The sequence below is a fragment of the Bubalus bubalis genome, chromosome 8 (assembly GCF_019923935.1).
Source record: "Bubalus bubalis isolate 160015118507 breed Murrah chromosome 8, NDDB_SH_1, whole genome shotgun sequence".
Classification (NCBI taxonomy): domain Eukaryota; kingdom Metazoa; phylum Chordata; class Mammalia; order Artiodactyla; family Bovidae; genus Bubalus; species Bubalus bubalis.
In genome coordinates, this window is record NC_059164.1 from 105,509,271 (window position 1) to 105,522,847 (window position 13,577).

Here is a 13,577-nt window from a genome sequence, read left to right on the forward strand (position 1 = left end):
CTCCTGGGGTCTGTTGGCTAAGACTCGGTGTTCTCAGTGCAGGGGGCCCAGGTTCCATCCCTGGCCAGGGGACTAGACCCCACAGGCTGCAACAGTGAGCCTGTGTGCCACAGCCAAGACCCTGAGCAGCCAAAGAGATACATAAACATATTGTTAAAAAATTACAAAGAGTGAAACACAAGCCACAAAATCAAAAGGTATTAGTAACAAATGTAACTGACAAAATTCGGTAACCAGAATGTGCAAGAACCTGTTACAAATAAGTAATAGCTACCAAACCAAAAAGAAATGCGGGCATAGCAGTGTACAGAAAACACTGCTGCTGCTGCTAAGTCGCTTCAGTCTTGTCCGACTCTGGGCGACCCCATAGATGGCAGCCCACTAGGCACCCCCATCCCTGGGATTCTCCAGGGAAGAACACTGCAGTGGGTTGCCATTTCCTTCTCCAATGCATGAAAGTGAAAAGTGAAAGTGAAGTCGCTCAGTCGCGTCTGACTCTTAGAGACCCCATGAACTGTAGCCTTCTAGGCTCCTCCATCCATGGGATTTTCCAGGCAAGAGTACTGGAGTGGGGTGCCATTGCTTTCTCCTACAGAAAACACTAGTGGCCTGTAAACAGAAAAAAAATATATTCAACCTCCTTAACAATCATAAAAGTGCAAACTAAGACTACAGTCAGGTACCATTTTACCCTAATAGACTGGCAAAAGAATTGTGCCAGTTGAGTCCTAGATGTGTAACACTAGAAAACACACAATAAAATGTTCTTGAGATGATTTGAGTTAATTAACTTGGAAATCATTTTGTCTCAGTATGTAAAGTTAACGTGGTGACACTAAGGCTCAATTTTTATATTCCCAGGTATACAGAAATCTTACAACTTGGTTTATAAAGAAAGGTATGAGAATGCAGTCCCATTTGTACTAGTACCAAAATCTAGAGGAAAAAACTACTGTGAATAAATTCAAGAATGGATAATAAATTCTGACAAACTAATAAATGGAATTCTACTTATTAATGAACTTGAATTATCTAAAATTATGTGCAAAACATGAATTATTGGCACAGACACACTATTGAATAAAAAAGAACATTACCGGAAAAAAGGATAAACAGAATGAACCCCTTAGATAATTTTCAAAGACATAAAACACTGATAAATAAATAATTTACAGATTCTTACATAAATCTAAAAGTGATAATAGAAAGTGAGTAAAAATTTGAACTTTGGGATTATGGTTACCTAGACCTGGTAGAAAAGAATGATAGAATCTAGAAAAACAACAAGGACTTAAAAATTCTCTGAGAAAATCTAGCTTCCAAACTGATTGCTTCAGGCAAGATCATTCATTTTATTACTTGACTAGATTTATTGCAGGTTCATCACAAATATTTCTTTTGTATAGTTCAAAATTTGGTTTGCTAACATAAAGTAGCTGCTATACCAATTTGTAAGTGCAGCAGAAGTTATGATTGACACACTGCAAGTTACATGGTTCATTGTCTGAGAGGGAAGGGAGGAGGAGAGGGGGCAAACGCACAAATTTAAAAAGCAAATAAATTATTCATGAGAAATGACTTTATATTTAAAGAAGTGATGGAAGAGCAGAATCAGGAAACAGAAAGTCAAAGCAGGTTGGAATGCATACTGATTATTTCACAGCCTTCCTTGTCCTGTCAGCCTATGAAATATTATGGTCTCAGGTACCCGGGAACTGTGAGGACCACAGGAAGTGACCATGTCACAAGGAGGTGCTGAAGGGGGAAGAGGCGCCTGAGAGGAAATGCCACTGCCCTGCTTTCTCCTGGAGGCAGCCATGAGCCTCAGCCTCCTGTGCTGGGTGGCTCTTTTTCTCTGGGGAGCAGGTGAGGCAAATGTATTGGACTTCCGCCTATGGCTGCCAAATCAGGCTCCCTCTAAGGCTTTTTGTGAAATTTCTCTTTCCTTACAGGCTCTATGGACACTGAGGTCACCCAGAGTCCCAGTCATCTGGTCAAAGGAAAAGACCAGAAAGCAAAGATGGATTGTGTCCCCATTAAAGGACACGCTTCTGTTTACTGGTATCACAAGAAGCTGGAAGCATTTGAGTTTTTGCTTTATTTGTGGAATGGAAAAATTACAAAAGATACAGCCATGTTCAAACAGCGATTTTCAGCTGAGTGTCACGAAAACTCACCCTGCAGCCTGGAAATCAACTCCACCGAGGCAGCGGACTCAGCTCTGTATTTCTGTGCCAGCAGCCACTCCACAGTGCTGCACGTCAGCTCTTCTTCGAACACAAACTCACCATGGACCCAGCTCAGGAAATCAGTGGTGTCGTAGGAGGGTAGGAACTAACAGAAACCCACCTTGAAAGAGCATAAACCAGATGGACAAATCTGTAAATGGCCACACAGGATGAGCAGAAGGGGAGATGGAAAACAGCTGGTGGGAACGCAAACCCAAGGAAGAGGAAGGAAGCTGTAAGGGGTCTCAGTTCCCCAGTTTGCAGAGTATCTGGCAAAGGAGACACAGGATGTGACCTTGATGGGTTTCTAACCACCTTTATTAAAACATGCTGCTAAGTTACTTAAGTCGTGTCCAACTCTGTGCGACCCCATAGACGGCAGCCCACTAGGCTCCCCCATCCCTGGGATTCTCCAGGCAAGAACACTGGAGTGGGTTGCCATTTCCTTCTCCAATGCATGAAAGTGAAAAGTGAAAGTGAAGTCGCTCAGTCGTGTGCAACCCTCAGAGATCCCATGGACTGCAGCCTACCAGGCTCCTCCATCCATGGGATTTTCCAGGCAACAGTACTGGAGTGGGGTGCCATTGCCTTCTCCGATTAAAACATGCCATTCCGTGCTTTTCATCTGGCAAAACTGTGGCTTCAGACATAGGGATAATCGGCAGGTCACCTGTCTTCCGTGGGGACCCTGATCACCTGGCTCAGTACAATCATTGCTCCAGACCCAGAGACTCCTCAGGGTTCATGGCTGCTTCTCATCTGTCCATGACAGAGCAACTGAGAAGAAAAATCAGCATCTCCCTTCAACCAGATTCCTGCAATCGTGCAATTTTAAAAGCAACTTTGAGGCCTAACATACCAAAACAAAATGCACCAATTTAGGTCCGTATTTCAGTACATTGTGACAAGTTTATAACCCATGCAACCAGCATGAGAATCAAGACACAGACTACTTCCCCCTCCCCCAAAATCCCTCCATGCTATTTTACTAAGGTCTTTGTAACTTCTTTTACCATTCTTTGTAGCATATTAAAATGCAGAGACATTACTTTGCCAACAAAGTTCTGTCTAGTCAAGGCTATGGCTTTTCCAGTGGTCATGTATGGATGTGAGAGTTGGACTGTGAAGAAAGCTGAGCGCTGAAGAATTAATGTTTTTGAACTGTGGTGTTGGAGAACTCTTCAGAGTCCCATGGACTGCAAGGAGATCCAACCAGTCCATCCTAAAGGAGATCAGTCCTGGGTATTCATTGGAAGGACTGATGCTGAAGCTGAAACTCCGATACTTTGGCTACCTCATGCAAAGAGTTGACTCATTGGAAAAGACTCTGATGCTGGGAGGGATTGGGGGCAGGAGGAAAAAAGGACGACAGAGGATGAGATGGCTGGATGGCATCACCAGCACAATGGACGTGAGTTTGAGTGAACTCCAGGAGTTGGTGATGGACAGGAAGGCCTATCGTGCTGCAAATCATGGAGTCACAGAGTCGGACATGACTGAGCGACTGAACTGAACTGAACTGAACCATTGCTTTGTATATTTTTTATTGACAATGTCTAGCACATATTTTGTTGAAATTTTTTTTTTACTTTTCTCCAAATTTTTTTAAGACACGTATTATGAATTTACTTTGTAATATTCATATGGAATTTATTTATTAAAATATATCTTCCAAGACTTTGCATTATCCCACTTTGATTTAGTCTTTACATTTCTCAATTGATGTCTCAACCACAATATATTATAGAAAAACACCTTCTCCAGAAATAAGTGTTCACCAGCAACCATACCTGAGATCATAAGAGCAGCCTCATTTTCTGTGTGCTTGTTAGTATTGTTCTGCTTTAAAGTAAAAGAAACTAATTCAACCATACTGGAAGACTTAAGAAGAGATACATTTTGCTTTTGAAAACAAACCAGTGAGTTAACTATATTTAAGGAGTTCTTTGACTGCAAAGCACATGACTTGCAAAGAAGATTTTCAGTTGTTGCATCTCCGCTGGTCAAGTCTGTGAATTCATTTCTTGTTCCTCTCACGGGCCATTTCTAAAATTAATATTGCTAAAAGGTCTGTACTACAGATTTAATGCAGTCCCTATCGAAATGCCTACAACAATTTTCACAGAACTAGGCCAAATAGTTCTAAAATTTATGCGAAAGACACAGAAGACCCCAGATAGTAAAGAGCATTCAAGAGAATAAAAAAATGCCCACAAAGCTAAAGGTGTCATACTCTCTGATTTCAGTCAATATAGTTAATACAGAGCTATAATAATCAAAACAGAATGGTGTTGCCACAAAAATGGACATACAATTGAGAGTCTAGAAATAAACCCACAAAAACACAGTCAGTGAAACTATGACAAGGAATGCAAGAATATACACTTTAAAAAAGATTGTCTTCAATAAGTAGTACTGGTAAAACTGGACAGCTCCATAAAAGAATGGAATTAGAATGTTTTCACACACCACACACTTATATAAACTCAAATGGATTAAAGACTGACATGCAGGCCAGGAACAGCAAAACTCCTAGAAGAAAACACAGTCAGAATGCTCTTTGACATCTATTGTAGCAACGCATATTCAGATCTGTCTCACTGGGGAAGGAAAACAAAAGCAAAAATATGCAAATGCAATTGAATTAACCTTAAAATCTTCTTACAGCAAAAACAAACAAAAGAGAACCACTGACGAAAGAAAAAGATAACGTGCTGAATAGAAGAAAATATATGCAAACAAAGTAATAGTAAACCATTAATATTCAAAATATATAAACAGGCAACTCAATATGAAAAACACAAACAACACAATTTTAAAAATGGGCAGAGGATCTTTCATCTGTCTTCCTGATTGCTTTGCAGATAAATCCCTTCCCTGACGCAAATGGGCTTCCCTTGTGGCTCAGTTGGTAAAGAATCCACCTGTAATGCAGGAGACCCCAGTTCAAGTCCTGGGTAGGGAAGATCTGCTGGAGAAGGCATAGGCTACCCACTCAAGTCTTCTTGGGCTTCCCTGGTGGCTCAGCTGGTAAAGAATTCACCTGCAATGTGGGAGACCTGGGTTTGATCCCTGGTCTGGGAAGATCCCCTAGAGAAGGGAACGACCCACTCCAGTATTCTGGCCTGGAGAATTCCACGAACTGTATAGTCCATGGGGTCGCAAAGAGTTGGACATTTCTGAGCGACTTTCACTCTCACTTTCTGCAGCAAACCTGGGCATCTCGTGTTTTGGCTTCATGGGGGTCAGCCAAGATGAACCTCACTAGTGGTCAAGAACCTGCCTGCCAATGCAGGAGATGTAAGAGACATTCGTCTGATCTCTGGGCAGGGAAGATCCCCTGGAAGAGGGCAAGGCAACCCACTCTGGTATTCTTGTCTCGAGAATTCCATGGGCAGAGGAGCCTGGCACACTACAGTCCATGGGTGGCAAAGAGTCAGACACGACAGACCATCATTTTCCCTTTCACTTGGCATGTGGATAACTCCTTTAATAGCAGGATGTAATCTCATATCTTGTCACCCTCATAGCATCTACCACATATTTAGTACCTGTAGTTCTCCGAGTCAAATATAATTGATAAATAAGTAAATGAATGGCACTAGTATTTCTAGTGAAGATTTTGCCAAATTCCAGCCAGTAGAACAAGAAAAAAGGCTGAGAATGAGAAAAAGAGGGGAAGAAAAGTTTTAAAACACAGATGGCAAGTTTAGAAGAAGAACCAAAGGAATCTAAAGATGCAATGCATTCTTATTAATAACAGATTTAATAAGCTTATTGAATTTAACATAAATATAAAAAGTTTATTCCATATGTTATCAACAGTTAAAATATTTTTTAAAGAGAGATGATTTAAAAATTCTAATGTAACATATAAAATACATAAAAATAAATCTATTAAGTAAATGAGACTGTAATTCAGAAAGGGATTAAATTTTAGAGGAAAACATTAAAAAAATCTGAAATAAGTGAAAATGTATAACATGATCATGAATCAGTAAAACCAATGGTAAGAGTGTTCCTAATTTTGCACTATCAACTGTTTGTTCAGGGTTGTACAAAATCATGAAAGATATTTTCACAAAATTTGATGAAAGTCATCTGAAATTTAAGTGGTCAACACAGAGAAAAGAGAAAGTAATGTTGAACAGGGACAAAGTAAGCTGATTTCTCCTTGAACTATCAAATCATTTCTTAATTTAGGATAATGAAAAAGGCATAAATAAACAGACAAACGAAAATCATGGATTTAAAAGGGGAACAATGTTAAGCTGGATCATAAGAAAAGCAAAAGAGCTCCAGAAAAACATCTATTTCTGCTTTTATTGACTATGCCAAAGCCTTTGACTGCATGGATCACAATAAACTGTGGAAAATTCTGAAAGAGATGGTAATCCCAGACCACCTGACCTGCCTCTTGAGAAACCTGTATGCAGATCAGGAAGCAACAGTTAGAACTGGACATGGAACAACAGACTGGTTCCAAATATGAAAAGGAGTACGTCAAGGCTGTATATTGTCACCCTGCTTATTTAACTTCTATGCAGAGTACATCATGAGAAAAGCTGGGCTGGAAGAAGCACAAGCTGGAATCAAGATTGCCGGGAGAAATATCAATAACCTCAGATATGCAGATGACATCACCCTTATGGCAGAAACTGAAGAGGAACTAAAAAGCCTCTTGTTGAAAGTGAAGGAGGAGCGTGAAAAAGTTGGCTTAAAGCTTAACATTCTGAAAACGAAGATCATGGCATCTGGTCCCATCACTTCATGGCAAATAGATGGGAAAACTGTGGAAACAGTGTCGGCCTTTATTTTTCTGGGCTACAAAATCACTGCAGATGGTGATTGCAGCCATGAAATTAAAAGACGCTTACTCCTTATAAGGAAAGTTATGAGCAACCTAGACAGCATTTTAAAAAGAAGAGACATCAGTTTGCCAACAAACGTCCATCTAGTGAAGGCTATGGCTTTTCCAGTGGTCATGTATGGATGTGAGAGTTGGAGTATAAAGAAAGCAGAGCTCTGAAGAATTGATGCTTTTCAACTGTGGTGTTGGAGAAGAGTCTTGAGAGTCCCTTGGACTGCAAGGAGATGTAACCAATCCATCCTAAAGAAGATCAGTCCTGGGTGTTCATTGGAAGGACTGATGTTGAAGCTGAAACTCCAATACTTTGGCCACCTCATGGGAAGAGCTGACTCATTTGAAAAGACCCTGATGCTGGGAAAGATTGAGGGCAGGAGGAGAAGGGGACGACAGAGGATGAGATGATTGGATGGCATCACCGACTTGATGGATATGGGTTTGGGTGGACTCTGGGAGTTGGTGATGGACAGGGAGGCCTGGTGTGCTGCGATTCATGAGGTTGCAAAGAGTTGGACATGACTGAGTGACTGAACTGAACTGAACTGGTGTTTAAGTAGGCATTTTATATATGATAGAGCCCTCACTGGAGGTTTGCAGGGGAATAATGCAATGTTCTTCTGGGACAAGCTGTTCTCCACAGAAATAAGGATGGATTTAAATTCATTTCCACAGCCTAAGCAAAGATAATCGTTATTAAAGAATCAAATGCATACACACAACTGTAAAATGTTAGCTGTCTGGTAAATAACTGGTAAGTATATCTTTATGATCTTGGGGTACAAGAACATAATTATAAAGAATTCAATGTATACCCTCCCCAAAGAGAATGTAGACTCAACTATATTAGGAATACCAACTAAAAAAAAAAGGCATTACAAAGAGTGAAAGACAAGTGACTGATTGAACAGATATTAGCAGCACGTGTAACTGACAAAGTTTGCTATCAGGACTATGTAAGGAATTGTTACAAGTAAGTAATAGCTGAACATTCAAAAAGAAATACGATCAAACGGCAGTGTACTAAAAACACTAGTGGCCTATAAACATAAAAAATATATTCAATCAAAAAGTAAGAGAATTATAGAAAAAGGTCTACTTCAGTTTCACTGACTACACTAAAGCCTTCAACTCTGTGGATCACAACAAACTGTGGAAAATTCTGAAAGAAATGGGACTACCAGACCACCTGATCTGCCTCCTAAGAAACCTGTATGTATGTCAAGAAGCAACAGTTAGAACTGGACATGGAACAACAGACTGGTTGAGAATTGGGAAAGGAGTACATCAAGGCCGTAGATTGTCACCCTGCTTATCTAACTTATATGCAGAGTACATCATGTGAAATGCTGGGCTGGATGAAGCACAAGCTGAAGTCAAAATTTCTGGGAGAAATATCAATAACCTCAGATATGCGGATGATACCACCCTTATAGCAGAAAGCGAAGAGGAGCTAAAGCGCCCCTTGATGAAAATGAAAGAGGAGAGTGAAAACATTGGCTTAAAACTCAACATTCAAAAAACTAAGATCATGGCATCTGGTCCCATCACTTCCTGGCAGATAGATGGGGAAACGATGGAAACAGTGACAGACCTTATTTTCTGGGCTCCAAAATCAGAGCAGATAGTGACTGCAGCCATGAAATTAAAAGACTCTTAACTCCTTGGAAGAAAAGCAGTGACCAACCTAGACAGAATATTAAAAAGCAGAGGCATTTACTTTGCCAACAAAGCTCTGTCTAGTCAAAGCTATGGTTTTTCCAGTAGTCATGTATGGTTGTGAGAGTTGGACCATAAAGAAGGCTGAGCACCAAAGAATTGATGCTTTTAAACTGTGGTGTTGGGGAAGACTCTTGAGAGTCCCTTGGATTGCAAGGAAATCAAACTGGTCAATCGTAAAGGAAATCAGTCCTGAATATTTATTGGAAGGACTGATGTTGAAGCTGAAGCTCCAACACTTTGGCTACCTGATATGACGCCCTGACTCATTGGAAAAGACCCTGATTCTGGGAAAGATTGAAGGCAGTAGGAGAAGGGGATGACAGAGGATGGCATAGTTGGATGGCATCACCAACTCAATGGACATGAGTTTGAGCAAGCTCTGGGAGTTGGTGATGGACAGGGAAGTCTGGTATGCTGCAGTCCATGGGGTCACAAAGAGTCAGACATGACTGAGTGACTGAACTGATTTAAACTGAAAAATCATAAAAATGCTAACTAAAACTGAAGTGATATATCATTTTATCCTAATAGACTGGCAAAGTTAAAAGAACATAAGTGACAGGACTTCCATGGCGTCTAGTGGTTAAGATTCTGGGCTCCCCTGCGGGGGAGGGGAGTGGGCTGGTTCTACTCCTGTTCAGGGTACTAATAAACCGCATGCCACTGGGCACAGCCAGAAATTTAAAACATTAGAAAGAATAGTACCAATTGAATTTTAGATGTGCAACCCTAGAAAACACACAACAGTTGTTGGGATTATTTATCTGGCTTAATTTGGAGCTTCCATGGGGCTACCCTCATGGCTCAGATGGTAAAGCATCTGCCTGCAATGCTGGAGACCAGGGTTCAATCCCTGGGTTGGGAAGATCCCCTGGAGAAGGAAATGGCAGCCCACTCCAGTATTCTTGCCTGAAAAATCCCAGGGACAGAGGAACCTGGTGGGCTACAGTCCGTGGGGTCACAAAGAGTCAGACATGACTGAGGGAATGAGCAGGCATGCACATATTAGCAGAAGTGAATTATATAAAATTATCTGCAAAAACATAAATTATTATCACAGACATAAAACTGAATAAAAATATGACACAGTAAAAGTATAAACAGAATAAATCCCTTAGATAAATTTCAAAGACATAAAACACTGATGAAAATATAATTTACAGATTCTTGCTGCTGCTGCTAAGTTGCTTCAGTCGTGTCCAACTCTGTGCGACCCCATAGACGGCAGCCCACCAGGCTCCCTCGTCACTGGGATTCTCCAGGCAAGAACACTGGAGTGGGTTGCCATTTCCTTCTCCAATGCATGAAAGTGAAAAGTGAAAGTGAAGTCATTCAGTCGTATTCAACTCTTAGCGACCCCATGGACTGACTGCAGCCTACCAGGCTCCTCAAACTGATAATGGAAGGAAAGTGAGTAAAAACTTAAACTTTAGGATTATGTTTTCCTAGACCCAGTAGAGAAAGAGTGATAAAATCTGGAAAAATAACACAGGGACGTAAAAATTCTCAGAGAAAATCTGTCTCCTAAGCTAAGAGTGTCAGGCTAGATGACTCATTTTATTATTTCTCTAGATGCTTTATATAATCATCACAAATATTTCTTTTGTATAGTTCAAAATTTGGCTTGTTCGTATAAGGTGGCTGCTGTATTCATTTGTAAGTGCAGTGGAAGCTAAGACTGACGTACAGCAAATTGTGTGTTTCATTGTCTGAGAGGGAAGGGAGGAGGGGAGGAGGCAAACCGACAAGATGAAAAGCAAGTAAGTTATTGACGTGCAACTGATTTTCATTTTTGAAGAAATGATGAAAGAGCAGAATCAGGAAAAAGACAATTGAAGCCATCTGAAATCCACACCAGTTGTTTCACCAGCTTCCCCTGCCCTCCCAGTCTATGAAAAGCCAGCATCTCAAGTACACGGGGACTGTGATGACCACAGGAAGCAACCACGTGACAAGGAGGTGCTGAAGGGGGATGAGGCCCTGAGAGGAAAAGCCACTGCGCTGCTTTCTCCCTGAGCCAGCCATGTGCCTTGGCCTCCTGTGCTGTATGGCTCTTTTATTCTGGGGAGCAGGTGAGGTGAATTAACTGGATTCTAGATTAAGGACTTTCTCCTGAGGCTGCAAAATCAGGCTCCTTCAAGGGCTTTTTCTTCACTTTTTTCTCTCTTTTCTCACAGGCTCCATGGACACTGAGGTCACCCAGAGTCCCAGTCATCTGGTCAAAGGAAAAGACCAGAAAGCAAAGATGGATTGTGTCCCCAAAAAAGGACACACTTATGTTTACTGGTATCGTAAGAAGCTGGACAAAGCATTCGAGTTTTTGGTTTACTTACAGGATGAAGAAATTATAGAAGATACAGCCATGTTCAAACAGAGATTTTCAGCTGAGTGCCACCAAAACTCACCCTGCAGCCTGGAAATCAACTCCACCGAGGCAGCGGACTCGGCTCTGTATTTCTGTGCCAGCAGCCAGTCCACAGTGCTGCACATCAGCTCTTCTTAGAGCACAAACTCACCGTGGACCCAGCTCAGGAAATCAGTGGTGTGGTAGGAGGGTAGGAACTAACAGAAACCCACCTTGAAAGAGCATAAAGAAGAAGGAAAAACCTGTAAATGGCAACACAGGATGAGCCGAAGGGGAGGTAGAAAATAACTGGTGGGAACACAAACCCAAAAAAGGGGCAGGAAGCTGTACAGAGGTCTCAGATTCTCCAGTTTGCAGGGTATCTGGCAATGGAGACACAGGATGTGACCTTGATGGGTTCCTAACAATCTTTATTAAAATATGCAGTTCTGAGCTTTTCATCAGGCAAAGCTGTACCTTCAGGAATAAGGGTAATTGGCAGGTCATTTGTCTTCCCTGGGTACCCTGATCACCTGGCTGAGCACATCATTGATCTAAACAGAATTGAGTGTCTAGAAATAAACCCACACATATATGGTCAAATTAAGCTGGTTTTAGAAAAGGCAGAGGAACCAGAGATCAAATTGCCAACATCTGCTGGATCATGGAAAAAGCAAGAGAGTTCCAGAAAAACATCTATTTCTGCTTTATTGACAATGCCAAAGCCTTTGACTGTGTGGATCACAATAAACTGTGGAAAATTCTGAAAGAGATGGGAATACCAGACCACCTGACATGCCTCTTGAGAAACCTATATGCAGTTCAGGAAGCAACAGTTAGAACTGGACATGGAACAACAGACTGGTTCCAAATAGGAAAAGGAGGACGTCAAGACTGTATATTGTCACCCTGCTTATTTAACTTCTATGCAGAGTACATCATGAGAAACACTGGGCTGGAAGAAGCACAAGCTGGAATCAAGATTGCTGGGAGAAATACCAATAACCTCAGATATGCAGATGACACCACACTTATGGCAGAAACTGAAGAGGAACTAAAGAGCCTCTTGTTGAAAGTGAAAGAGGAGAGTGAAAAAGTTGGCTTAAAGCTCAACATTCAGAAAACGAAGATCATGGCATCTGGTCCCATCACTTCATGGGGAATAGATGGGGAAACAGTGGAAGCATTGTCGGACTTTATTTTTGGGGGCTCCAAAATCACTGTAGATAGCGATTGCAGCCATGAAATTAAAAGATGCTTACTCCTTGGAAGGAAAGCTATAACCAACTTAGACAGCATATTCAAAAGCAGAGATATTACTTTGCCAACAAAAGTCCATCTAGTCAAGGCTATGGTTTTTCCAGTGGTCATGAATGGCTGTGAGAGTTGGACTGTGAAGAAAGCTGAGTGCTAAAGAATTGACGCTTTTGAACTGTGGTGTTGTAGAAGACTCTTGAGAGTCCCTTGGACTGCAAGGTGGTCCAACCAGTCCATTCTGAAGGAGATCAGTCCTGGGTGTTCATTGGAAGGACTGATGTTGAAGCTGAAACTTCAATACTTTGGCCACCTCATGCGAAGAGTTGACTCATTGGAAAAGACCCTGATGCTGGGAGGGGTTGGAGGCAGGAGGAAAAGGGGATGACAGAGGATGAGATGGCTGGATGGCATCACTGACTCAATGGACATGAGTTTGGGTGAAGTCTGGGAGTTGGTGATGGACAAGGAGGCCTGGCGTGCTGTGATTCATGGGGGCGCAAAGAGTCGGACATGACTGAGTGACTGAACTGAACTAAACTGAAACTATGATAAGGAATGCAGGAATAAAGAGTTTGAAATAGACATTCTCTTCAATAAGCAGTGCTGGTTAAACTAGACAACTACGTAAAAAAATGAAATTGGAGCATTTCCTCATACCATACACAAATGCAAACACAAAATGGATTAAAGCTAGACATGTAATGCCAGAAACCATAAAACTCCTGGAACAAAACACAGAACACTCTCTGCCATCAGTTCTAGCAATATATGTTTTGATCTGTCTCCTCAGGAAAAGGAAACAAAAGCAAGAATGATCAAGTGGAAACTTATTAAGCATAAAACTTTGTCACAGCTGAAAACAAACAAACAAAATGTTGACAAAACAAAGACAGCCTGCTGAATGGGAGAAAATATTTGCAAATGATATAACCAGCAAAGCATTAATATCCAAAATTTTCATACTAAGTTCAATCAATTCAATATGTAAAACAAAAACAACACAAAAAAAAAAACGGCAGAAGATCTCTCATCTTCTTGCTTGGCTGTCTGCTTTGAAGACAAACCTCTTCTCTCCCACAAACCTGGGCATCTCTTATTTTGGCTTTCCTGTGGGTCAGTCAAGAAGAACCTGGTCCAGTAACAGTTGGGAGAATGATTTGCA

General features: G+C 41.3%; 1 long non-coding RNA gene and 2 gene segments (V, D, J or C); 2 read left to right on the plus strand and 1 right to left on the minus strand.

The window, feature by feature from the left end:
* Positions 1–555: 555 nt before the first annotated feature.
* Positions 556–11,327, minus strand: LOC123466103. Its single transcript, XR_006641341.1, has 3 exons — positions 11,220–11,327; positions 2,178–2,349; positions 556–609 (listed from the first exon to the last, which is right to left on the minus strand). It is a non-coding gene; the product is annotated as an uncharacterized LOC123466103 (long non-coding RNA).
* LOC123466077 lies at positions 1,425–2,323 on the plus strand. The segment is given in 2 exon segments: positions 1,425–1,866; positions 1,953–2,323. Coding segments are annotated over 2 exon segments (453 nt in total).
* On the plus strand, positions 10,176–11,327 carry LOC123466097. The segment is given in 2 exon segments: positions 10,176–10,886; positions 10,992–11,327. Coding segments are annotated over 2 exon segments (375 nt in total).
* Positions 11,328–13,577: the final 2,250 nt, after the last annotated feature.